Raw genomic sequence first — 26,845 nt, 5'->3', positions numbered from 1 at the left:
GCAAAGGTGCTCCAAGTCACCAGGATGCATCATGGCTTCTACTAGGGCCTGTTCAACAGTGAGGGGGGGGGGTCCCATCTATGGAGGTGGGGCTCTGGTACTGATTGGCGGCCATTTGCCTGCGTCCCCTCAGACTGGCAGCCCCCTTCATCAGCCAGGTTCCGCATCCCCAACCCACCCCCGCAATGGACAGGCGCTAGGGGAGGAGCAGGAAGGAAAAGCGGTTGATTTTCACTGTACCACCTCCATGCCAGACCAGCCTTTCTGATGCAGTAGCATTGTGGGGGGGCACCATGTGTGACTGACTGACAGACAAACAGAAAGATGGACAGATAGATGGACGGAAAGACAGGCAGTCAGACAAACAAATGGATGGGTGGACTGATTATCAGACAGATGGACAGATGGGTGCATGGATTTATGGATGGACAGACAGACAGGCAGGCAGAGAGACATACAGGCAGGCAGGCAGGCAGAGAGGGATACAGGCAAGCAGAGAGAGTTCCAGGCAGGCAGAGAGATATACAGGCAGGCCAGCAGAGAGACATACAGGCAGGCCGGCAGAGAGAGATACAGGCAGGCAGGCAGAGAGAGATACAGGCAGAAAGAGAGACATACAGGCAGACAGGCAGAGAGACATACAGGCAGGCAGGCAGGCAGAGAGAGATCCAGGCAGGCAGAGAGACATACAGGCAGGCCAGCAGAGAGACATACAGGCCAGCAGAGAGACATACAGGCAGGCCGGCAGAGAGAGATACAGGCAGGCAGGCAGAGAGACATACAGGCCAGCAGAGAGACATACAGGCAGGCCGGCAGAGAGAGATACAGGCAGGCAGGCAGAGAGACATACAGGCAGAAAGAGAGACATAAAGGCAGACAGAGAGATGCTGGCAGGCAGGCATAGATGTTCTAAAAATAGCACAACTCACCAGTGAGCAGCGTCTAAAATTTTATTTTATCCTGTTGCCATTCTTCTTTAATCACATTTGCATTTCTATAGATTCGAAAATGGCAATATCTAAAAAATAAACATTTAAAGCATGTGTATTATACATGATTTAAGAAGAGTGTATCAAACTGGTAGCCCTTCGTATGGCTCAGTACCCATGAAGTAGCTTTCAGTTTCAGAAAGGTTGGTGAGCCCTGCATGCGTTACACAGTTGTTAAAAACCGGAAACTTCAATGAACATGAAATCACCTGAAAGAGAGGAGAGTTGATTTTTGGCTCTGTACTCTAATGGAATTGTAGCCTTGGGGTGATTATTTTGATGATGAAAATGGTTGCACTTCCTGCTACTGATAGCTATTGAGAAGAATGTTTTCAATGTTTGGAATTTTTTTTCTTGATAATGGATATAAATCCCTGATCCCATTATTGGTCTTTTTCTTTGAACATATTTGAGAATTTCAGGTGAAACATTTAACAGCGAACAATAGAAAATAAAAATATTACAAATATTTATTTAAATATTTTTATTTTCATATTCAGAGAGAGCAGAGAGAGCTAAAATAATTTAGATGACTAAATTATGATTGAAACTAAATTACATTTTGGTCAAAAGACTGACTAAAACTATATAAAAAATTTGCTGTCAAAATTAACACTGCTGTGAGCTGCATTACTGCTGTGATTTCCTGTTTCGTTGTGATAGAATGAACTGGAATAGTTTTATTATCATTGTAACAAAGCTGCTTGAAATGAGTATTTCAGAGCCAGCTAACAAGGATGCAGCCTTTAGCAAACATGACATCGCAAATGTGCTGACTGACAGTTTCCATCACACTTTCACGGTGGCATCTTGCCGATGCTATTGACATCTCTCTGAGGATTAGAAATGACTTTCCAGCAAATGTAAGAAATGATTTATAACGGAGCTGGGAAAGGGATTGATTTCTGACTGATTCGAAGACGGTGACATTTAGAGAATGACCACCACACCCTTGTCAGCTACCTGGCTAATCCTGATCCTACTGAGCTTCAGGTCTGCAGGCTTCCTGTATTCCATGGTGCTGTAGGAGACCTCAGCAAACAATTGCAGAGTCGGGGTGCTCAGGTCAGGCGCGGTGACTTATCTCTGCCTCCATTATCCCTCTCTGTCACCAGGATGAATCAGTCCGCCGACAGCCTAGAAGCTTTGACATTTTCTTGCCAACTTTCAGATTTTGACTTTAAACACATGCACCCCCCCCCCACCCACCCCCGACTTAAATGCCATTTTCTCCAGCAAACCCCACATCATCTCACCGATTCCCCCCAGACTAGTATATCTCAGTGGCCCAGCCGGTCTTCCGAGCGCAACCCTGCCTTTCAATGACCGAAATGCTAGAATTTCCATTAAATGAAAGAGGAAGCAGAAGCCAGCAGCAGCACTGGTCCCGGTGCCGCGGTGATGGGCTGGGTGAAGGTGCTGCAGTGAGGGGCCGGGTGAAGGGGCCGCGGTGAGGGGCTGGGTGAAGGCAGTGAGGGGCTGGGTGAAGGGGCCGCGGTGAGGGGCTGGGTGAAGGGGCCGCGGTGAGGGGCTGGGTGAAGGCGCCGCGGGGACGGGCTGGGTGAAGGTGCCGCGGGGACGGGCTGGGTGAAGACGCCGCGGTGACGGGCTGGGTGAAAGGGCCGCGGTGAGGGGCTGGGTGAAGGGGCCGCGGTGAGGGGCTGGGTGAAGGCGCCGCGGGGACGGGCTGGGTGAAGGTGCCGCGGGGACGGGCTGGGTGAAGGGGCCGCGGTGAGGGGCTGGGTGAAGGTGCCGCGGGGACGGGCTGGGTGAAGGGGCCGCGGGGACGGGCTGGGTGAAGGGGCCGCGGTGAGGGGCTGGGTGAAGGTGCCGCGGTGAGGGGCTGGGTGAAGGGGCCGCGGTGAGGGGCTGGGTGAAGGGGCCACGGTGAGGGGCTGGGTGAAGGCGCCGCGGGGACGGGCTGGGTGAAGGTGCCGCGGTGAGGGGCTGGGTGAAGGGGCCGCGGGGACGGGCTGGGTGAAGGCGCCGCTGTGACGGGCTGGGTGAAGGGGCCACGGTGAGGGGCTGGGTGAAGGCGCCGCGGGGACGGGCTGGGTGAAGGTGCCGCGGTGAGGGGCTGGGTGAAGGGGCCGCGGGGACGGGCTGGGTGAAGGCGCCGCTGTGACGGGCTGGGTGAAGGGGCCACGGTGAGGGGCTGGGTGAAGGCGCCGCGGGGACGGGCTGGGTGAAGGTGCCGCGGTGAGGGGCTGGGTGAAGGCGCCGCGGGGACGGGCTGGGTGAAGGTGCCGCGGGGACGGGCTGGGTGAAGGGGGCCGCGGTGAGGGGCTGGGTGAAGGTGCCGCGGGGACGGGCTGGGTGAAGGGGCCGCGGTGAGGGGCTGGGTGAAGGTGCCGCGGGGACGGGCTGGGTGAAGGGGCCACGGTGAGGGGCTGGGTGAAGGCGCCGCGGGGACGGGCTGGGTGAAGGTGCCGCGGGGACGGGCTGGGTGAAGGTGCCGCGGGGACGGGCTGGGTGAAGGCGGTGAGGGGCTGGGTGAAGGTGCTGCGGGGACGGGCTGGGTGAAGGGGCCGCGGTGAGGGGCTGGGTGAAGGCGCCGCGGGGACGGGCTGGGTGAAGGGGCCGCGGTGAGGGGCTGGGTGAAGGCGCCACGGGGACGGGCTGGGTGAAGGTGCTGTGGGGACGGGCTGGGTGAAGGCGCCGCGGTGACGGGCTGGGTGAAGGGGCCGCGGTGAGGGGCTGGGTGAAGGTGCTGCGGGGATGGGCTGGGTGAAGGTGCTGCGGGGACGGGCTGGGTGAAGGCGGTGAGGGGCTGGGTGAAGGCGCCGCGGTGACGGGCTGGGTGAAGGCGCCGCGGTGATGGGCTGGGTGAAGGCGCCGCGGTGACGGGCTGGGTGAAGGTGCCGCGGTGAGGGGCTGGGTGATGGCGCCGCGGTGACGGGCTGGGTGAAGGCGCCGCGGGGACGGGCCGGGTGAAGGTGCTGCGGGGACGGGCTGGGTGAAGGCGCCGCGGGGACGGGCCGGGTGAAGGTGCCGCGGGGATGGAGCCGGCTCCTGTCAGGGGACGCGCTGTCAGCTCCACCGAGGAATGCGGCCTGCATTGCATTTGTGGCAAATTCCCTACAGCAGGCCTCTTTACAGGCCTCTTTACATAAGGCCACCAGCAGATGTAAATGACCTTCTCCCGCGAGCACTGTACTGCAGTGTCTGCCCCGTGTTTGCAATCAGCAGTGCATGTGACATCATTGTAGGCAATCCAGTTCAAAGCAGCCAAACAGTGTGTTTATATCTTAATTACTGCAACGGAACCTGAAGTGTGCGTGCGGGAAAGATGACGGATATCTGTGATACATCAGAGGTTGCCGTCATGGCTAGAGGACAGTTTCAAAAGATAAATGAGTCAATATTAATTTGGTCTGCGATGGACTGGTTCCAGGATAACAGATTAAGATGATTAATGTATGTAGGTGCAAATACTGTTATGTATATGTTATGTGTGTTTTTTTACTCTCTGTTAGTTACACAAAATCTGTCTTTTGGATTTAAAGCTTGCAGTTAGCATGGGGCTAACCTATAGCACAAGGAGATTTCTCGTGTCATATAATCCACGTCACTCTGAGTGGAAACGGCATTTATCCTGGGGCAGAGGGTAACATATGGAACTGTTTGGGGCATTTTCTGTCCAGCCGTGTCCTGAGAAGCGAATACGACGCTGACAGGACCGTCACGGTACCCAGAGCAGAATCAGGATCAGAAGTAGATCAGAATCAGAATTATTAGCCAAGTATGTTAAGTCTCACAAGGAATTTGGATCCAGCCGACAGTGACTCTCAAGTTAGACAGACAATAAACATATAATTGAAAGACAATACACAAAATACGAGCCATATATAGATTAAATAGAAGACAAATGATATACATAAAGTGGCAGCAGCAATAACGAGCATCACATATGGGAATGAGTTTATCGTGAGTAGTTTTGCTGCTCCGGGTTCTATGACATCTGCCGGAGAAGAAGAGCTGAAAAGCTTTACATCCAGGGTGTGAGGAATCTTTAGTGATTTTCTCTGCCTGATTCCTGGTTCTTGAAGAGTACAAGTCCTAGAGGATGGGCAGATGAACACCGGTGATTTGTTTCTGCTGACCTTACTGTTTGAAGCAGTCATATGGTGGTGCTCCAAAGCTGAACGTGATGGATGTACACTGGGCAGATTTGATGACGGGGTGTACAAGTTCCTGAGCAGCTCCTGCAGCAGCCCGTATTTCCTCAATTGCCACAGAAAGTGTATCTGCTCCTTTTTGAGGATGGGAGGGGGGCAGTGCCGAGGGGTGCCTCAGTGTACCGTCATCTCCACAGTCTTGAGCACGTTCAGCTCCAGGTTGTTCTGACTGCGCCAAAGCAGCACCCTTTCAACCTCCCACCGATATGCAGAGTCGTCTCCATCTTGGATGAGTCCGATGACCATCTGCAAACTTCTGGATTTTAACAGCAGGGTCCTTGGAGTAGAGGGAGAAGAGCAGTGGGGGTGACATGTGGGAGAGTGCGTCTGCTCCTCACATGGAACCAGACAATTCGCTTTACTGGCCAGGTAGCCCAACAAATCGTAGGGCTCTTTCTTGGCAGTGTTGGTGCATATATACATTCATGGACAACCTAGAACATAAATTAAAAGAACAAGGTCAAGAGCAATAATAAGAAATACATTGTTTTAATAATATGAGCAATCGTGCAAATTAGTCCAGATTACAGTCATTAAAAAAAACTTATAAATACTGATAAAATAACCCATAAATATTGGTTGCCCGGTGTGGGTTCGAGCCCGGAGAGGCCGGTCACACCTCACCAGACTGTCTCAGCTGCAGTCGACCTCGACGGAGCGTCTTGCTGTGCTCTGGCTGGGTAAAATCTACTCCCACCTCTGTGGGGACCAACCTGCGATCGTTCTGGACGGCTGAGTGATCCCTCTGTGCCGCGTGAGTCCCGCTGGGGCCAGGCCAGGCCTGGGGGGGACCGTCCATACTTGTTTCTTCAGTGCAGTTCAATGTGGTGGAGCACGGCGTGTGTTAATTAAACTCCAGTCATGTGCCTTTTCGCCCCCCCGGGTGATTCTGGTCCCAAAGGCGATGTTAGCAGAGTTAGCTTTCTGGGTCACTGTGGTGCCGCACTCCCTGTAGTTACTGCTGCTTATTAATGCAGGGCAGGGAGGCCGAAGTGCAGCTGTTTTATCTGGGCTAATGCTGCTGTTGACTCCCTCTCTTTTGTCGGTATCTTGCACGTCTTTCAGGCCTGTATGGCGATGGGGGGGCCGGCAGCACAGCTGAGATGCAGTTCGGTCTGCTTTTCATTTTTGCTCCATTGTCCGGTAAATTCGGCATCTTTAACCGCGTTGTGGCTGGTTTTGCGAGACACATCAGGGGCTGAAAAAGGCCAGAAGGTCAGCCTCCCATCCCCGTGTCACTGAGTGTCCATCATGAAGACACCCCCCTCCCCCCTTTCACAAGCCGACCCCCCTGACTCTGGAAACTGCAGTAATTTCATTCAGAACCTGTTGTTTGGGAAACAACTTGAGATTCAAGTGTAGAGAAAACAAGCAGCGTTATTTAGGGGCGGAGAGGGTGAAGCAGGGTGAGATGATTCCCTGGATGTCTCAGCAACAGAGCAACATGCTTGCTTCTGCAAAACATAAATATGTATAAGTATGAAGTGTCTCCCATCCTGCCTACATATGATGCCTGCCGGCATGATCCCTCTCAGCTTCAGCCATGCAGATGCCATGCGGTTACAGAAGAAAAGCCAGACAGATTTGACATTTTGTCGCACTGGATGAAAATCCACACATGGGAAGCAAGTCTAAATGTGTTTTCCTGTAATTAAAGGAGCCTCCCATAGGAGGCAGCATACTGATCCTAGGATCTTCTGTCTAAAGAAACACACACACACACCTTTTTCGAAGGAAGTATTGCTGGCAGGTGAAAGCAAGAAGATGAGTGTGTTGATCTGGTTCATTTGTACGCTCACTAGAATATAGTAATATTCTTGTTGTATTTTATTTTTGTACATTTCAGCTTCCGTTTTCATCTCCGCCATCTGTGAAGTATTATATCATAGCGAGGCTGATGAATCAGAGGCGTGTTTTTGCTGTGATATGCCGTGTGAGCAAACATTTCAGGATTGGAAAGATAACAGCCCTGTAATCTGTTTAATCTGAACAGTCGGGCTTTTTGATAAGGGACGCCTTTCACGCAGCCAAACTGATTCGGCCGTGATTGGAAAGGAGCCTGTCTTGACTCAGCGAGCGGGTGTTTGTCTTTGTTTGCCCGTGCCTCTTCCCCAGGGCTGGGGGAGCACTTCCGTATCAGCGACATGCATCAGCGACATGCACCAGCGACATGCACCAGTGACATGCACCAGTGATATGCACCAGTGACATGCACCAGTGATATGCACCAGTGACATGAACCAGCAACATGCACCAGCGACATGCACCAGCGACATGCACCAGCAACATGCACCAGTGACATGCACGTAATGTGTATCTTCACCAAAGAAACATAGACCTTTGCCTGTCCTTAAAACGCGTCCAGCGGGATGGGGAAGGTATGTCATTGCTGATTGACTTACTACATGCAAATTACACGATGGATTGTGGTCTTTAAGGGAAAGTGCAAACCAGGGTTAATTAAGGCCAGTGGCAGCTGTTGCAGGAGGTTTGTGCGAAAATGCAATCAGGGAAGCCCATCCTGCCGAGATGAGGTCATTTGTATGCATGTGGGGTGGATTTGGGGGGGCAATGTGGCTGTCCTGGACCACAGAAGAGTGTTGAGGTTCCCTGGTGAGACAGCACTGGTTGCTGGGGTGCTTTACTGTTGTGTTGTTAATATCAGCCAAAAGGTGGCAGGCTGAGTCCTGCAGAGAGGCCTCCCTCTCCTTAAATGCAGCCGCTTACACATGGATATTTAGGATAATTGAACTTTTATAAATGGATATGGATTTAAAGGCGATGTGAGTGACCTTGGGGAGAAGGTGCTGCGTGACTCGTTCTCCGGCTGGCCACATTTGTCAGACGTAGTCATCAGCGAGGGGCACGGTGCCGGCATTAATCAGGACTCACATCATGAACGTTTGCACAGGGCCTGTTTTTAAGTGGCCTGTTTAGTGTTTTCTCAGTTCAGCAGAAGCTCGGGGGCTGAAAACAAGACGAATGAAATTAAGTCAGAGCAGACAGTGTTTCCTGTTTCTCCTTGATTTTACTACATCTGTCAGTTAACCATTTGTTTAGGGCAGGTTCACAGCGGATCCTGGGGAACACAGGGCACGGGGCTGGGGTACACCCTGGACGGGATGCCGGTCCATCACGGGGCATGGGGCTGGGGTACACCCTGGACGGGACGCCGGTCCATCACAGGGCATGGGGCTGGGGTACACCCTGGACGGGATGCCGGTCCATCACGGGGCACGGGGCCGGGGTACACCCTGGATGGGATGCCGGTCCATCACAGGGCACATACACACGAGTTATTCTAACTAGATGTCTTTGGACTGCGGGAGGAAACCCCAGAGTCGGTTTGTGTCACAGCGGGTTAGGACACTCTGCTGATGGATGGAAGGTTGCCAGTTCAAATCCCAGCACTGGCAGAGTGATTTAACCACTGGGCTTTTCAGTGTGGTTTCCAGCTTCATCAGGGATTGCCTTGACCCCATTTTCTCAGTTGTGTACCACTTTGGACAAAAATGTCTGCTCAGTGGGGGAAGTACAGTGGCATGGTGGATAGCACTGTTGCCTCACACCTCGGGACCCAGGGCCCTACTCTCCGTACAGGCACCATGTGTGTGGAGTTTGCATGTTCACCCTGTGCTGTTATGGAGTTTCCTCCAAGTACTGTGGTTTCCCCCAACAGTCCAAAAATATACTGAGGTGAACTGGAATAACTTGTTTTTGAGCTGATGTCAGCCTGGTAGGAGAGGGGAACGATTAACACGGTCAGGACACTGAAGCTCCGGAGCCCACATGAGCTTAAGCAAGTGGCGTGTGGCTGTTTATCCAGGATTCTCCATTACCTCCACAGCACAAAGTGAAAACCAAAAGCATTAAAGCCTCTAGGAGCAGCCCAGGCAGGCAGGGAGATGTTCCCGGGCAGGGCCAGAGAGGCATGTGGCAAGAAAGTGGGGGAGGCTTAGCTCCCAAAGAGGGGTTTGTCTCACCTTTGAGTATATCACATGGGTTTGGCTGTTAGGGGCAATTCTGTTTCATTTTTTAAGGTGGGGGCATTAGAGGAACCATAGATCGTACAGAAGGCCAACCTGCTTTGGATCAGTGGGTGACAGGGGGGGGGGCATTCCGTGGGCCAATTGGCTATCAGCTGGGATATAGCCCCTGTGACTCTGCCCCCGCTGGTCATGATGAGTTTGCAGTGATTTTACTATGTTTTATGGGAAAAATCACAGACATTTCAGGGGACTCCGTTTTTAATAACAGTCTTAAGTCCATTCAGGAGAATCACCTCAGATCACAAAGTTGAGCTTGGGTATGTGACTCCCCTCAGGATGACGGGGGCTCTTTCCAGCCGTGCTGCGTTAGTTGGAGACATTAAGACCTTTTTTAAGATCTTTTCCATTTTAGGTTAATCAGGTAATTTGCATATTTTTCCGTAATCATATAGGTATTCTGGATGTATAAGGAGGGTTTGGGCTGCATGTTTAATTATAAAAGCTATTTAGGTATTCAGCGAAGAAACCTGAGACATAAAATGGGCAAATATTTTAATTTTTAATCAATATCTGGAGTTTTAAATTGCTGGGGTCCAAATAACCCCACAGGATTAAAAGTTGATCACAAATGTGAAGGTTAATGGATTACCTATCACCTCTGTCCCCCCCTTGGGTAATTCTCCTCATCCCGGGGCTAAGTCTGTCTATCCTGGTTAACTGGATTATTTAATAAAAAAAAACAACCAAAACAGCCAGGTAGAACAAATAAGAGCATCTCAATACTTTATTCTCTTTGTACAATTAAACATTATTTGTGCTCAGCTTTCCAAAAACCAGAACATTTTCTTTTTAAAAAGTGGCATTTATTCAAAGCAGTGCATGTCTGCTTGTGTGTGGTGCGCAGTATGTATGTTAGCTTGCCGGCTGAAATCGACCACGTGCAGTAAAACCGCACAAAGCGGATCCCTTACTGGCGAGCTCTTCTTACCGTCCGGGCTGGATGGGCACAGCTCCCTCTTCTCTGGAGACTGATTAAATAGGATGCTGCAGATTTCAGAAGCCACTTAGCTGGCATTAATTAAAAGGCAGACCTCAGCAATCCCTCTTTTTGATTTTCAGAAATTGGCTTGTTTCAATGTAGTGCCGTTTTTTTTTTTTTTTTTATTTAGTTTGGTTAATATATTGAGGAATGTATATATTTAATTAGTTTCCGACTTTGCGTGTATATTTTGCTGGCTTCTGCGCTGGCTTAGTAGTTTTGTAATGTTCGGCTGCTTTTGCCTTCATATTCTGGGAGTCTGCATGCATTCTCTCGCCTCTGCATCCTTGGATGATGTTGTGAGGGTATCCGCAAGGGATCGTAGTTGGACTCCGTAGCTGAAAATCTGTGTCTGTGAGATCAAAGCCGATTTGGAATGGACACAGCATCTCGGGCTGAGGCATTCCTCCCAGCAGGAACGCGTAGAGTTGAAAGATGAATTTAGGCAGATCTGAACTCCAGGAGGTAATCACATCACTGCTGGGTGGTTTTCTTAGCCCATCTGGCGAAAATACTATATAATTACCCATAGCTGACACTCGACTTCCACAGGAGAGTTAGCAAAGTTTGGAAAATGTGACACGATAAGTATATATCTACTCATGTAGAGCCAGTGGTCTGTCTCCAACGAACACAAATTACTTAAGGACTGCAGTTCTCAGGGAGAATACTCTGTGCAACCTGAATTATTACAGATAAACAGCAAGCTGAACTAAAGGATGAGGAAGTGAGATCCATGAGTGACACTCTGGCTACGAGCATAATCAGGCTTGTATTGTTGTCTGTCAGATCTTTGCATTCATGTCGGTGACGGACTGTGTGTGTTTCAGCAAACAGAGCATTACATCCGACTGAGTTTGGGACAGCCAGTCTAATTAGCTGTTACACAAAAGTGATTAGAACAACAGCGCTCATTAAGCGTTTAGTACATTTTCATCACATGCCCCATCATTTCTGTTGTCATATCTCTGCCGTGCTTTTCTTCCGCAAAAATTTGTGTTAACTAATAGCTGAAAAGCAACGCAAAGGCAGTTGTTCCTTAAATGAAATGTACAAAAGATTTAAATCTTTTGGCTCAGTCATTTCTCAGGCGCTTGCAAGCGAAATGCTGATTGACTTCAGAGAGCATCACAATTGCAGGGTCACGTGTACCATCTTTAAACCTCTAATGTTATGATCGGTTTTTGGAACAAATTAAACATTTTTTGTCAAATGTAACAACTTCACTGAAAATCCATCTATCCATTTTCCAAACTGCTTATCCTACTGGGTCGCGGGGGGTCCGGAGCCTATCCCAGAAGCAATGGGCACGAGGCAGGGAACAACCCAGGATGGGGGGCCAGCCCATCGCATACGGGCAATTTAGCAAGTCCAATTAGCCTCAGCATGTTTTTGGACTGTGGGGGGAAACCGGAGTACCCGGGGGAAACCCCATGACGACATGGGGAGAACATGCAAACTCCGCACACATGTAACCCAGGCAGAGACTCGAACCCGGGACCCAGAGGTGTGAGGCAACAGTGCTAACCACTGCACCACCATGCCGCCCCTTTCACTGAAAATTTCACTGTTAAATTGATCATTCTGAAATGTAGGCCTATACACTTCCTAATTGTTTTTTGGAACTTGCGACAACAAATCTTTTCTTCAGTTAAGTGATTGTAAGTTAGCCTGCAAAGTGATGTCGTCATACGGACATTGTGCTTGGAGCTGGATCGTGCTTTGAGGCTGAGCTGCGGAAATCTATAAGCGTTTATTTGCTTTGCCAGAAAAGTGGAAAAACCAGGAGTTGATGATGTTGACCCACTTATTCTCCGCAAAACTGCAGCGCTCACACAAACCATACTTGGCTTTTACAGAGTCATTACTATCTTTTTCCAGTGACTCTTAGCTGCGGATTCAGTGGCTCGGTAAATGCTGATCTTGTGCTGTTTTCAGATCAATGGGTAAATCACTACAATGGAAGAGTAATGATTAAAACATCTGCTCATTCAATAACATATGTTAAGAGTTTATGATATGTAAAGCCCTACATGCCTCAGCTGTATATCATTCGGCTGTGTCATATTAACCATTTCAGTCCTTTCACTTTCTGTTTTATGCGTCTGCTGTGAGTTTCCCTCCTTGATTTATTCACCCTAATTAGTGTCTCTACTGTAAATTCATACTCATGTCTCTGCTGCATCTATCGCGTTAATTTGTTATTAATGTATCTGTTCATCCTTATGCCTTTAAGGCTTGTTAATGTTAATAACCATTTAAGGTTTCCTAAATAGAGAAAATATATCCTTTCTTTACAATATTTTAGTTAATTTTTTAGCAACACTTTCATGTTTTTAGTAACTTGTAAACACATTCATAATGCATTATAATGCATTAATAAAGCTTTATGAAGCATGGCTATAAATATTTATAAAAAGGCACAACACATTATGTCCATGTTTATTATGCACCGACTGCCTTATGAAGCTCTCTTCTATAATGCATTATAGATACTTTTATAATGCCTTACTAAGCATCCTTAATGTTTATACCAACCATTATAATGCATTATAAAATATCTAAAATGCGTTATAGATGAGAGCTTCATACAGCATTCATAACGCAAAATAAACATAGTTGTAATGCGTTGTGCCTTTTTATAAATATTTATGGCCATGTTTATAAAGCTTTATGAATGCATCATTATTTGTTATGAATGTGTTTATAAATTACTTTTAACATGGCCTTAAGTAAAATGCTACCAGATTTCTCTGTGAGTCTGTTTTTCAGCATGTGGGAAGCTGTGTGAGGTCTCCTATGTAGCAGGTCCAAGTTAAGCGGCTGCAGAAGCAAGCGCTCAGATCTCCTACCTAAAGACGAACCACACTGTCACCCCTGCTCTGTGATATCGATTAAACCATTCCCTAGTTTATTACGGTGGGCAGTCGTGAAAATGTCAGGAGGGAAGGCTGCGTGGCTGTGACGAAGAGCCTGGCATGTTAAAAAGAGTGGGAGAGGCAGTTGCTGGTACCGAATACCTGCTCAATGAAAAATAAATAAGCTTTACTTGATCCAGAAATAGAATGCAGCAGCTTTTGATAATACCAGTAAGAGCAGAAGATAATCACAGAATCATCCAAGATTATCTAGTAAGAGAAGGTACAATGTAAAGTTTGGCTTAGACACAGCATAGACAAGTATAAGGATTTAAACTCATTTGGGCATAAATCTGCCAGTGGATGAAATGACAATGTGCTTAATGGAGTGTGTCAGAGTGTTAATGCTTGAATTTCTCACAGGTACAGCCAGTACATTTATTTCAGTGCAATTCTTTGTTTTGTATAATGGATGCGTTTCGAAAATTTACATTCATTTCCCAAAGAAAGTGCAACTCTACAAAATAATAAGAATCCGGCTGTTTAAATCGTGTGTCATAACAAGAGCAGGACACTTCAGAAAACGGCTGTTTCCAGTTTTTTTTGTTTTTTACGAAGGAATGCAGAAGCACTTGCACCGAGCGATATGTTCAAGGCTTTGAGGATAAAGGGAATGTATTTTGTGACGATGAATGAGTTTTAGTATCACATTATTTCTCTCTGCGTGCTCGTTCTCCCCACATTGTGAGGGTTTCCTACAGTCCAAAGCCTCACTGTTATGCGTAACTGGGGTTTCTAAATTTTATGTAGTTTCAGAAGGAGACACTTCAAGTCCAGACCAAAGCTTTGTTTCAACCAACCAGTTGAGTGTTCTGTGGTTGTGACTCTTTACGCTCAACTGGTCGGTTCAAACAATATTTTGGTCTAGATTGTTACTTTCAGGACCTGAAACGTCCACCTTTGTCTGTGTGTGACTGAAAGCTTTTGTCTTTCGTTCTTGGGGGAGGGCAGCTTCTCCAATTAGGTCTATAGACTTTCCACCTGATTTCTTTCTCACCCATTGCATAACTGACCAGACCCCCCCCCCCCCACGTCTGTCTTTCTCACCAGTCATTATTATTCCCTGATAAGGTTTCATATTCCCAGTGAGTTTCCAGCCCTGTTCTGGAAAAACCATGAAAGCTGAATCCCTACCCAATCTTCTAACCATTGCTGTGTCGGACAGCTCCTTCGGCATCCTGTCCAGAGCGAATCTCCTTATATATGTTTATTTTTTTGATGCCTGATCCGTAATATTAAGCACACGCTGCTTGTCGAGACCCCATCAGTAAGAAATGGCCCTGAAACGCAGAGCTGTGTTTACTGCACTGTGACCGTCCCTTTTGTTGCAGGGCTCAGTGTGTAATGAATGCGTATCGGCCCCACGCCGCTGTCAGGGTGCTGCCGGTGGGTGGGAGCATTGTGTGATAAATTAACAGAATTGGGGGGGGGGGGGGTAGGGGGGCGGTGATGGCCAGGAATGACTGAGCAGGGGCTCCACGAGAGCATCTTCGGGGGAGATTGTAACAAGACAAGTTGTTTCATGACTGTTCTGGGCTAATTAAACCGCAGCAATCAAATCCTTCTGGACCAGGCTCATTATTTTTTTCCAAAGCGGCGCTTTTTAATTTGCTCTTCAACAATACTGCCTCTCTCACCTCTTTCACCATTTTTGATTGGCGTCACATTTATTGGTCGGTAGCAGAAGAGCTTTATTTTAGGGTAGGCAAGCATTCTCAGCCACCTGGCACCTTCTCCGGCTGCTCGGCCCCCAGGGTCGCACTCGCTGTGAGGATGCAGATGTAAAACCTCTTTTCTTCCATGTCTCACTTTATCTTTTCCCCTCCATTAACAGGCTATATGTCGAAAGGTGACGCTGTCCTTAATCAGGGAGGTGCTTCAATATTTTATAAGCAAAGTGTCCAAGGCAGGGAGGGTAGCCAGGCGAGTGCTCCGTTACCTCAGAGAGTTCCGTTACCTTAGAGAATTCCGTTACCTCCGAGTGCTCCGTTACCTCCGAGTGTTCCGTTACCACAGAGTGTTCCGTTACCTCTGAGAGTTCCGTTACCTCCAAGAGTTCCGTTACCTTAGAGAGTTCCGTTACCTCCGAGAGTTCCGTTACCTTAAAGAGTTCCGTTACCTCCGAGCGTTCTGTTACCCCCAAGTGCTCCATTACCTTTGAGTGTTCCATTACCTCAGAGAGTTCCATTATCTTAGAGAGTTCCGTTACCTCCGAGAGTTCCGTTACCTTAGAGAGTTCCGTTACCTCCAAGTGTTCTGTTACCTCCAAGTGCTCCATTACCTTTGAGTGTTCCGTTACCTCCAAGGGTTCTGTTACCTCCGAGAGTTCCGTTACCTCCGAGTGTTCTGTTACCTCCAAGTGCTCCGTTACCTTACAGAATTCTGTTACCTCTGAGTGTTCCGTTACTTTTGAGTGTTCCATTACCTCCAAGTCTTCCGTTACCGCTGAGTGTTCTGTTACCTCCGAGAGTTCCGTTACCTTACAGAATTCTGTTACCTCCGAGTGTTCCGTTACCTCCGAGTGTTCTGTTACCTCCAAGTGCTCCGTTACCTTACAGAATTCTGTTACCTCTGAGTGTTCCGTTACTTTTGAGTGTTCCATTACCTCCAAGTCTTCCGTTACCGATGAGTGTTCCATTACCTCCGAGAGTTCCGTTACCTTACAGAATTCTGTTACCTCCGAGTGTTCCGTTACCTTCGAGTGTTCCGTTACCGCTGAGTGTTCCGTTACCTCCGAGTGTTCCGTTACCGCCGAGTGTTCCATTACCTCCGAGTGTTCCGTTACCTTTGCCAGCATGGTATGATCACGGCTCCTTCTGCCTTCCGCTGTGCAGCCCCTGAGGGTCAGGGTTGGCCTGCCATGCAGTGGGAACAGCAGGCTTGCACCGGCCTGTTTACTCTGGCCAGCACCGATGACGTGCCAAGACCCGTATCCCATGTGCTGTGCAAATGAAAAATGGCACAAAGTCTATTTTTAAGTGTTTGACTTTTCTTCTGAAAGGAGACGTCAGTAAACAGTCCTTAATGATCTTTCCATGGGACTATTTAATAATGAGTCTCAGGTTTTCAATTTGAGGCAGCGTGTGGATCACATGCCACATGTTTGTGCACATACTTATGACAGGATTTATTACTGGTGTATTGCGGCTCACACACATTATGCAAGAAATATATACATATATATGGGAAACACAAGTCCGACTGGGGCCTCAGAGACCCCATTACATCGGAACTTATCCTGTTTGCTATGACGCTGGTGTACAAGTCGAGACGCCCCATGGGGGGTGGTTTGCGTGGCAGCACAGACTTGACGGTCTTCTATCCGATTGGATTAGAGATATGGAAGCCATGACTGCAAGGACACATTAATAGGGAATTTACTTTGAGTGTTTTACTCATTTTTCTTGAGCCACGCTGTAGAGGGCAGCCCTGGAAGGTTCTGGTGTTGAACAGCTACTATTTGTAGTCATTTATTATGAATATCAAAGTCTTGGGAGTTAAAAGCCATGAAATTTCAGCGCCCTCTAAACTCCTTTTTTTTTAAAAAAAAAAAATGTCAGTGAGGGTCTCGAGACGCCTAGCGCTGCTATCTCTAGCTGAAGTGGACGCACTCCATCATCATTAGTCTACGAGAAACTCCAAAGATCTGCTATTTACCGAAACACCCCTGCAGATATTAATGGTGCCACGACTCTCCTATACTGCTATCTGTGCTGTTGGTCACCAGACTGTTCTCACGGGAGAGACAAGGAAATGGTGCTTAAATGAGTCGTACATTATTGTCACCCGCACACTCTGTGTTTGACAGCACGCGTTTCCTGTAGGTTCCTTGAACTCTTAGAGGAAGCATGCAGATGGAATTCACATGCATTTTTTAAACATTCTCAATAACTGATTAGTCATCAGTACGCATTATTACAATTTCTCTGGTTTTATGAGGCCCAGCCAGTGAACCTGCCACATGAACATTTCACTGTGTGACTTTGGTTTGTTCGTGTGACATCAGCTCCATAGCAACAAGGACAAGCTGAACACTCCGTAGACGTTTCTATTGGAAATACAGCTTCATTCATATATATACAATATGGGTGATGGTCATTATTAGATTTGACCCCTTTTTGATCCTCGTTTAAGGGCAGCAGGGATTGTAGCTCTCTAACTCTCAGCTTTCGGTTAGTGGCAGTGCGCACACATTCCTATATAAACAAACGCTTTAAAATATGAGGAAGATACATTTCTCGTATCTGAGAATGTAATCTGTATGGTTCTTAGGTAAATAAGAAGTCCCGATTATGAAAGCCCCTATTATTCAAAACAAGGAAGTTTTCTAAGTCAGAAAACCAAAGAGTGGCTGAAAACTTCGTAGCGGTGAGGTGGAGATGGGAAGGCGCTTTGCAGAGCGGAGGGAACCCACCCAGCGGTGAGTCATCTGTCACTGCCGCCCTCTACCTGTAGGCCAGGTGACAGAGGGGGAATCTCAGTACAATCCAATCAGAGTGAAACACCGACCATTTAAGACCATTGTGCACATTCTTTTGTACCGACACATGGAATCTGGGGCTTCTCACCGATATTCTGAAGTGTTGAACCATTTAACGTGGGGTGTGAGAGGCTTGTAGAGGTTCTGCTTTGTCGCTGTGTGGCTGAAAGATATGCTCCCCCCCCCCTCCCCCAGTGTTTCAGTAACCTTTGCTAAGCTTTTCCTGTTTCCTCTTTGGAGTTTGTGATAAATAATTCCAGGGGACAAATGCAGTCCTCATCGCACCCCGACTACGGGCATGAGCTTACATGGGGGAGTGGGTGGGTATCAGGGTTTCCACTCTCACTGGGGTTCTCCACAGCGGGAATCAGTCAGACGAGTCTCTCTACTGTGGGGTCTTCCATAGCTTGAGAGTGGACGTCCAGTCGCCTGTGGGGTAGCCTAATTTATCATCTCCCCAAATGCCAAGTGGTTCAAAACTGGCAAGGGGCTGCTGACACTGGTAACGTGCTCCATTAGAGTAAATGACATGTCTTAAATTGGAAATGTGCGGCCCTTGGGCCCGAGAGACTGGTCCATATGTCAGCTGTTGTGAGACGGAAAAATCCGGAATGCCCCAGGCTTCGCTCACCCAAATGGGGGCAGATTGGAGTGTGAAGCGGATGGTTTAGTACCCTACCCTCCCGCGATTACCCTCTTAACGGAGAGGGGTGTCATTTCCTCGCGGTTCACAGATCGCCGTACGCAGTCACGTTTCTTACACACACCCCCCACCTAAGAGAGCACTCTGAGAAGCAGGACCAGTCAAACTGCATTTCTCTCACACGAGGGCATTTGAATTTAATTTTTCAGGTTATGAGTGGAGCAGTCATGCAGCGCTGTGTGTCTTTGGCTCTGCATGACTGCTGCATGACTGCTGCATGGCGGCACCCTTCGCGTCACTGTCTCTTCCCTGGATGCATCACAGGCTGGGGGCAGTTGGCTTGGAGCATTATACCAGATTTGAGGGCCCAGCTAAATTGTGGCTGCTTTTTAACTCCCTCCTGTCGCTGAGAAGATCTTTCTTCTATGACCCTGATTTCCCTCCCAGCTGTGTCCCTCTGACAGCTCAGCCTCTCATCAAGATGTTTTTTTTTTGTCCTGTAAAAATTGCCTAGTGGCTGGAATGAATGACTCAGTTGACAAAGGAAAAAAAAACTGCTATTTGCTGTAATTGACTAATTGCAGGGAACTAAGTAACAGAATTTGTGGCCAATCAATACAATTCAAATAGAATTTTTCACCCCCCACTTACGCCAAGCGTGATACCATCAGTGTGAAACCTGAGGCCAGCTCTGCCGAAGCCGCACAAGACATTCAATAGCTCATTCTCAGCCCATTGGCTGGATCGGAATTCCATTTAGAGCTCAGTGTGGCCGCTCTGAAGGCTTTAATTGCATCTCCTCCGGGATACTTTAGTTACTTTTCGGCACACTTTTCACCCCGTGTGCACCAGCTCTCGTTAAGTCTGCACCTCCCACCCCACTGTGGGTGTGTTCTTTGTCATTTTGCCACCTTTGTCCCCAGTGCTGCCTTTGACAAATCGATGTTCATGGGTGTTTTTTTTTTAAATACAATTTCCCTGCTTTCGAAGTTTCTCATGTTGACACCTGACAAATGGGTGTTAGTCGGGCCGCAGGTCTGCGCGAGTAAATCTGATGCAGGAGTGGAAGGAAGGGAAGAGGGACATTAAGTGGGGGTGGAGAGGGGGATTAACGAAATAGGGGGAGGAGGAGACCAAAACAGAGCCACAAGACGGGTGCTGGAAGATGCCATGGCCGCATGGGTGCGTTGGGTAGAACCAAGAGAAAGAACAGAAGGCAGCCTTGTTTGACTGGGAGGAAGATGGCGGTGCAGCGGGTGGAGGTGCTAACCTCCTGACTGACACCCCGGTTATACCTCCGAGGCCTTGCACCAGCGGTCCAAACACACGCTCTTCTACCAATGCATCAAACTCTATAACTAGATCCTGAACCCAGAAAGGCATATCAGACATAGGTTTCACAGCAGAGGGCGTAACATGCCATTGAACTTAAATCTTTCTACGGCAAATCATACAGTACTACTGCTGCATGTGATGCGTTTCTGAGTATGTTCCAGAAGAGAACCACGGTCAGTGACTCTCATCTACAGAACTGCATGTGGTGGAGTCTCCTGACTCCCTAAAGGCAGCCGCTGGCTCCTTTTGACTGACTGTGCTGACAGTTCATTCTCTCCTATCCCAGTAGATATGGCCTTGACAGTAAAGCTACCTTCTCAAAGAACAGCATTGTTGACGCAGAGTCCCGTATCACTTAGGCTTTGTGCGAGAGCCTGACCTTCACGCATCCCCTCTGTGCAGATCCCTGCAGCCAAACGCTTCCATGATGAGGGCTCATCTGCCTGTAGAGTCAGTGAGAAGTTACATCTGCCCCAGAAAAGGGATTTTTTTCATGCTGTAATTACATCTAGGTCTCGTAAGAACAGGAACTGCTTTAAATAGATCACTGGTGCTAAGCCAGAGCCTTTATCGTATCCTTATTCCTCTGTTTACTGTTAGCTTATTCCACCCTGATGTGCTGCTGTCTTACTTCTTGTTTATATACAAACACATCAGATATGTATGTGCACCCCCCATGTGTTATGTACTATAAGTCCTGTGAAATCCCCCCCCGCCCCCCGTCACTTGCTGTATGTTGCACTGTGGTCCTGGTGGAGCATTATTTTATGCTGCTATGTATTTATATTTGGCCGGTACGATAATAAAGGGCGCATACCCTGGACATTTCCTAAGTATGAGGGATAATTTCCGGCCCGAGATGCTTATTTCCTTATTGTGGTGTTTGGTAGATCATTTGGGTCAGTGTGATATTTGATTTACACATGCCATGTTATTTGACGAATATTTACTGCATATTGTAAAAGGTTTCAAGTTTTCCTTCGGTTCTGTAATTCACAGTACAAAGATATTTTTGAGATGAACACTTGAGTAAAATGTATGACTGTAGGTTTCGTTGACTGAATGGTTTCATGTAGAGCACCTCCTGCACTTCAATGTCTGAGACGTTCCTCCACAAAGGCAGGCTTCACCAAGGTCTTCGTGAAAACACAGACTGAATCCTCCGCAGGAGAGTGACAGAAGATGGCCAAGAGAGAGGCATTTAATTAGCCTGCATTGCCAAAAGAATTAGAAATGACAATGGCTCTCTATACCTAGCATATTTACCTCTGATGAAGGACTGATTGTTCGTCTTCAATACAGCAAGAACCAGCATTGTTGTGTTGGGTTCAATCAGTGCTCAATGGGCTGTGAATAAGCTCCGCTATTCACTAATCAAGGAGAGAATGTGTCCCATCAGTCCGGAGCAAAAGCTATGTGGTACCAAGAGGTATATTGAGGACTGTGTGTTATTTTTTCAGCCCTTCTGTCTCCCTTCTCTTCCTCTGCGACCACGTGGAGATAATTTCTTCTCAGATGCACGGGTCCGTGCGTCTCTCCAGCTGTCAATCAGCAGTTAGCCCTGACAGCTTCCCAAGGTGGCTGCCCTCCTCCTGATTCTGTTCTCTGTCCTTGCAGCGGTCTGATCCAGTGGAGGTTATCGTCCTGGAACGATGTCACGTCGTGGAGAGTGGAGATAACCATTCTGCATTACGCATCAGTAAGTACTGCCACATGGGTGAATCTGTTTGCATTTTGTATTTTTGCCAGTGAGTAGCGTGTGACCGAGTGTGTGACCGAGCGTGTGGGAATACTCCGCAGCGGCTGTAGAGCCGACGGAGAGGAAGACAAAAGTAAGAGTTAAGTGGCAGCCTGCCTGTTTCATTATTGTCCCCTGAAGCCGATCGTTTCATTTTGTATTAATGAACAAAGGATGTGCAATGCTCAGTCTGGAATATCGGGGAATAGATGTGTGGTTTGGCTAAGCCACATCTAGTGTTTTTGTACATAGCTGTTTTCCATGAGGTGTACCTAGTCAGACTTATGAAGATGGAGAATTTTCTCGGAGCCTTCTGCTGCTTCTCCAGCCCGCCAAGGCTCGACTTCCCCTTTCCGCATGGCTTTCTCCTCTCACTTCCTCTTGCACTTCCCCAGGATGAGCTGCTTGTGTTTTTCGGTCGCTTCGTACATGCGGCCCCAGTAGACGTGTGTTCTTGTATGATCCTTTACATGCTGGGTCTGTGACTTTACTGCTACACAGGTTTACCTCAGTATATCAGAAGAGTGAAGATATTTAGGATGTAAATCTGAATTCGATGCGGGGTCTCAGACTCCATAAAGTGATACATAATCAATTTCAGTCTTTATCTTTAGCTTGAAGAGGGGATACACCCCAGCCCCACGGTACGAGCTTTGCTTTGACGTTTAGTAGTGATCTGTTCATATTCTTTACCTGATTGGCTGCCTTTTTTCCATTATGGATATAATCCTCTATATCGCAAGCATGACAGCGCAAAGTCTGAGAGGCACTTAGCAAAGGCAGGGTGCCACAGCTGAAATGTCACATTCCGTCACTCTCTGTTACTTCTGGTAAGTGCTTTAAAGAAAACCTTTACTTTTTATTATTTTATTCTATTTATCGGATGCCATGCTAATCGTTTGTATTTTTAATTGATTTTTCAATCATTTGTTGCCTTTTTTACTTATTCGTTTACTTACTACTTTATTTTAATAGGTAATTAATGAAGAGCATAAGGGGGATTGCAAATCGGTACAGTCATTAAATAACTAGTGCTGTAAATTACACATCTTTCAGTGTTGCATAAACCTGGCATATTTAGGTGAAAATGACAGACTTTTTGGCAATCTAGAAATGCGGCATTTTATCCTTAACAATAAATGTATGGATGGATTTTTAAAAATGTGTTTTATTTGCCTTTCGGAAAGTTTTCAAGGAACTGAATATAAGGTGCGGCACGTGTGCAAATAGTGTCCATGTAGTGAAAGACACAGAAAAAAGCCCCCAGGGGGGTTGGATGAAGGGCATTTTGAAGAGATGTGTTTTGATGGGAAGGTGAAGTTTAAAGAGAAGAGGGATTTGGTGAGAGGAAAAAAATCCTGTTATCCGGAGTGACGTGAAAAATTTGTTCTATAGCCGATTCCTGACCTTTGCTCAGGACACAGACAGACATCCCTGTGATTGTGTGGGAATCTTGAAAGGACTTTGATGAAGTTCAGAATGTCAGGTGCTGATGTTCCTTTATCAAGCCCATGTGTCAGAACTAAGGATTGGATATTGCTGAAGGGCTCGGCCCGTGCGTGTGTGTGAGACGTTCGGAGGCGAGGTGTGCAGATGTGTGTCCGACGAGATGCTGGTTCCATGGAATATGCAGGTGGGCATTTCAGACAACATAAGAGCTGCATCAGAGTCGATCCAGGATGTGATCACAGAGCGGCTGCCAGCTGGGAAAATCCTATCGTGTCGCGGGTGAGGACCTCCTGATGATGCAGAGGCTTCAAAACCTTAGGCTGAGAGACTGTAGTCTTCATTGTAGGTCGCCTGTGGTGGTTCTTGATGAAAACAGTTTTTTTTGACCAGAGATCTTTGTGAATTGAGGCGCAGGTGGGCATGAGAAGGAATTCCATCCAGAATTCTGTTGGTGGTCAGTCATCCAGCTGGAGAGATTAGATGTTTGGGAGATGGAGAGCAGTGTGTCCAAGGGGGGGAGGGTTAAAGACACAGAGTCGAGTGTGATCAGCATAAGAGCTTTGAGATCTGGAGTAAACAGGAGATCAGCATAAAAACCTTGAACTTGTGGTCTTAAGGCCTATGGCTGTAGAGGTCTGGCAGCTGAGTAGGACCCACCCAGGTGAAAACAAAGCAGGGCTGGACAATAAAATGTAATAATAGTGTGATAAACTAAATGCGGGGGGTGGGGAAGCGGAGAACCTCATAAATGCCTAAAATTGTTGAACTACTCGCTGGTGAAAGCGTTCACTCCGAGAGAGGAAGTTGAAATCAGAGGGAGAGAGGAAGCTGATTGATATAGAGCAACTGGATTGAAAGGCCAGAGTGGAAACTGACTGGTTGTGGTGTATTTTCCCAGTATGCAGGAAAGACAAAATGACAGCATTGGGGGAGACAACCAAGGGGACAGGGGGTACAGTGAGACTGGGCTGGGAGGGGAGGGGGGGGTAGATGGTATTGGGGAGAGTCAGCTGACAACTGCGTCGGTCATTATACCTGCATCCAGAAAAGGATCTTATACATATTAGACAATGCAGACTGGGACATGTTTCAAAGGTTACCTTTCTAGATAGATACTTTGATTCAGCCTTTAGTTCAGAATTCCACCCCCCACAGTAAAGGGACACGCTTGTCCCTCCGAGGTGTTGGCCAGTCGTGTAGGTGGGTGACACAGGAGGGACCATAATGCATAGAGGCGGTAATCGTATCATTAGGCGGGTGACAGGGGAGGGGGACACTCAGGGGGCCTATCATCTTTCAGCGGGGGCCAATGCCCCCATGGCCTGCCGCTGTATGTGGCCCTGACCTCTTCTCAGCAGGATACTCAAACATAATAGAGCCACACAACATAATAACAAGAGAGACTTAATCAGAATCAAGAAATCATTTAGAGTTCAGGACTTTTTGTTAGATAACTGACAGCGAAGTTGATACATCTAGGAGGCCCAACCCCTCATATATTATTACAGGATATATCCAGCATATGTACAGTGAACTGAAAATGCAGACAGAAATAGGCTTGACTGCCACTCAGTCTAGCACACCAGCACTGTGAGTCCCCACAGCCGGGTCCCTGTCCTGATTGGCCGCTCCGGTCCGAGAGGTGATGGCAAAGGGCCATGCAGTGAGGTGGTCTGCGGTTCACAGGGTTAGGATGATGTGCTTGTGAGCGGAAGGTCATTGGTTCAAATCCCAAGGATAGCATGGCGATTTCTCAGATGGGGCCTTAACCCCAAGCATTATCTAACCCTGGTTTCTCAAAAAAAAAAAAAATTATATTTCTAAAAAAAATTGGGATGGTCAACAAATAGCCTGAGAGCTCAGGTGCTTCCTGCGTGTCAATTCCTGTTTCTGCTTCGCATCAGTCTTGGTTTGTCAGGTGGTGTCTCGAGAGTGGGGGGGGCAGAGTGTGCCGGTGACTCAGAGTTTACATTCATTCTCATTTATCTGACCAACGATTTTCCTCCAGAGTGGGTCACGGGTCAGCACCTGCAGGACAAGCACATAATCAGTGAGAGATCACTAACCAAGTCAGACACTGGAATTTTCCCGGAAAATGCTGAAAATACGAAATAGAGAAGTATGTGGCGCAGTGGAAAACAGATAAGATAAGGTCCTGTAGTTCGATAAAAAGGCAATGATCGCGTCTGGCCAAGTCAGTATGTCCTGTGACTAGTACATGCAGGTGGCGTATTTGAGGAAAGCATCTTAAAGGGCCATGCTCTGTTGCCTTTGCTCTATCTCTATCGATTTTTGTAGCAGCTCTCATAAATCGGCATAATAAGGCTGCGTTCAGTGTGTTAAAATGAGCACATTAAGCGGCTCGCGCCGGCGTCGTCTATCCTCCTCTTGCCACACTTTAATGGGGAAGCCGCTGCCGATTTGCACTCTTCGTTAAGGACGGAGTGACGGAACATTCATCACACGTGAGTTTCCTTCTTTGGAGAGCAGGCAAGCCGCATATCCACGGAGAAAATGAATCCGTCGTATGTTTTATTGTTTCGCAGATCCGTGGGAGCCGTCCATCTCACTTAGACTCGGTGCTCTGTTCACGACCAGACGGTTCCTGGTGCTGATAACTAAAGAAATAAAATGGAGGGTGGGGGGTGTGGGGGCTCCAGAGTGCATAATGTGGCTGTCATGTCTAATTATGTAAACTTAATCTCTTGCGCCGAAATGCATTAATTTATTCTGCTGATCTCATCCCCTATATGGCCTGTTCATTACAATACAGGGGAGAGATTTTCATAGCTTTGGCTGAAACATCCTTCCCATCACTTAACTTAGATGTTTGGAATCTGAAGCAGCATATCTCCCCCCGAGCTTCTTATGTGTGTCCCCCTCCCCATGTCGCGCACTCTCTCCCTCCCCTCCCCTCCCCCCACACAGATGAGTACCCTTTAATGAGAAGCCACCTGTTGATGCCAAATGTAGACTGTCGTCTTTGTGAGCCGTCTCCGCCTCTGGCTGGGACAGGGGGGCGGGCCGCACGGAGGGAGGGTCCTGCCGAGCGATGACGGACACCCCTAGCTCGGCGAATCCCGGCGGTCCCCTCGAGCGGAGCGCTCATCGCCACATCGCTGCCGGTGCTGCTCGTGTGTCTGTCTCCTCTCCGCTCTCACGGCTAAGCCCTGCACCTTTAATGAATTGGATCCTGGCTGAAGCGGGCAGCCCTGCTGAGTAGGACGCTTTCCGCTGAGTGTCGTGGCTTGATCCTCCCTGTGCTGAGCTCTGTGGCACATTTATTACGTTCGGGAGGGGGGTAGACGGACCGCTGCACTGCCAGGATGAAGCAGCAGGCTAAATCAGAAGCCGACGGGAGTCTGATTCTGAACTATTAGGTTACTGGATTCTGTGACAGAGAAGATGGATTGATGAAGGTCTGTATCAGGCATAATATCTGTCTTCTTTTACCTTCTCTTAAATGATCTGCTCAGCCACCCCCCAGAGCCCCCCTAATCCCCATACCTTCCAGTGCCCTGTCCCCTTCAGACTTCCCTAAAGGTGCCCTGCGCTTCCCACACACAGAGTTCGAAAGCGGGGAGACGGATCTCTGTCTGGAAGCCGGCACGGCATCAGCCTTGCAGTCCTGGATTACGGTGCTGCGGGAAGCGAACTCTGAAAGCTTGCGGGAGAAGATCCTGCACCTGCAGCGACTCCTGATGGCGATGACTGCGAGCGTGGAGGCTGACAGCCCCAAGGCGGGCGGAGCCAGAGCAGGTGAGTTCCAGCCTCTCTCTCCTCTCGCTCACCGTGCGCTCGGGAATCTTTACAGTGTTTTCTTGAAGGCTGCAGGAATGCAGCATCTCCGTAACACAGAAAAGGGAACCGATGCTCGCAGCCCCGGATTTCTCAGGGATAGAAATGGGCGGGCAGTGGACCAGGAGCTCGGTGTCCTTGCTGGGTAACGGTAGAGTGCTTCATTGTGCTGTAAACGTATGGCCCCTGAGCTGACAGCCTGAATCTGTCTCCAGTAGGACTTGTGTGCTCCTTCCATGTTCACGTCCCCTTCATGTGGCCCTGATCGCTACCCTTGTTTTTGTGTGAG

At 48.2% G+C, this 26,845-nt stretch overlaps 1 protein-coding gene across 5 annotated transcripts in view; it reads left to right on the top strand.

Moving 5' to 3' along the window:
• LOC125704918 (type II inositol 3,4-bisphosphate 4-phosphatase-like) overlaps nt 1-26,845 on the top strand; it is a 143,651-nt gene that overhangs the window by 29,490 nt on the left and 87,316 nt on the right. For 3 of the 5 annotated variants that reach the window (XM_048971067.1, XM_048971066.1, XM_048971068.1), the window contains 2 exons: nt 21,189-21,270; nt 26,326-26,517. In XM_048971067.1, coding sequence (XP_048827024.1) covers nt 21,189-21,270; nt 26,326-26,517 — 274 coding nt within the window. Of the gene's footprint in view, nt 1-21,188; nt 21,271-21,523; nt 22,140-25,710; nt 26,178-26,325; nt 26,518-26,845 lie in introns of those variants that run through there. The other 2 variants (XM_048971069.1, XM_048971070.1) reach the window with 2 other exon arrangements.

Source organism: Brienomyrus brachyistius, chromosome 12, assembly GCF_023856365.1.
Source record: "Brienomyrus brachyistius isolate T26 chromosome 12, BBRACH_0.4, whole genome shotgun sequence".
Classification (NCBI taxonomy): domain Eukaryota; kingdom Metazoa; phylum Chordata; class Actinopteri; order Osteoglossiformes; family Mormyridae; genus Brienomyrus; species Brienomyrus brachyistius.
The sequence above is the reverse complement of the archived record's forward strand: the minus strand, read 5'-3'. Positions and strand labels throughout refer to the sequence as shown.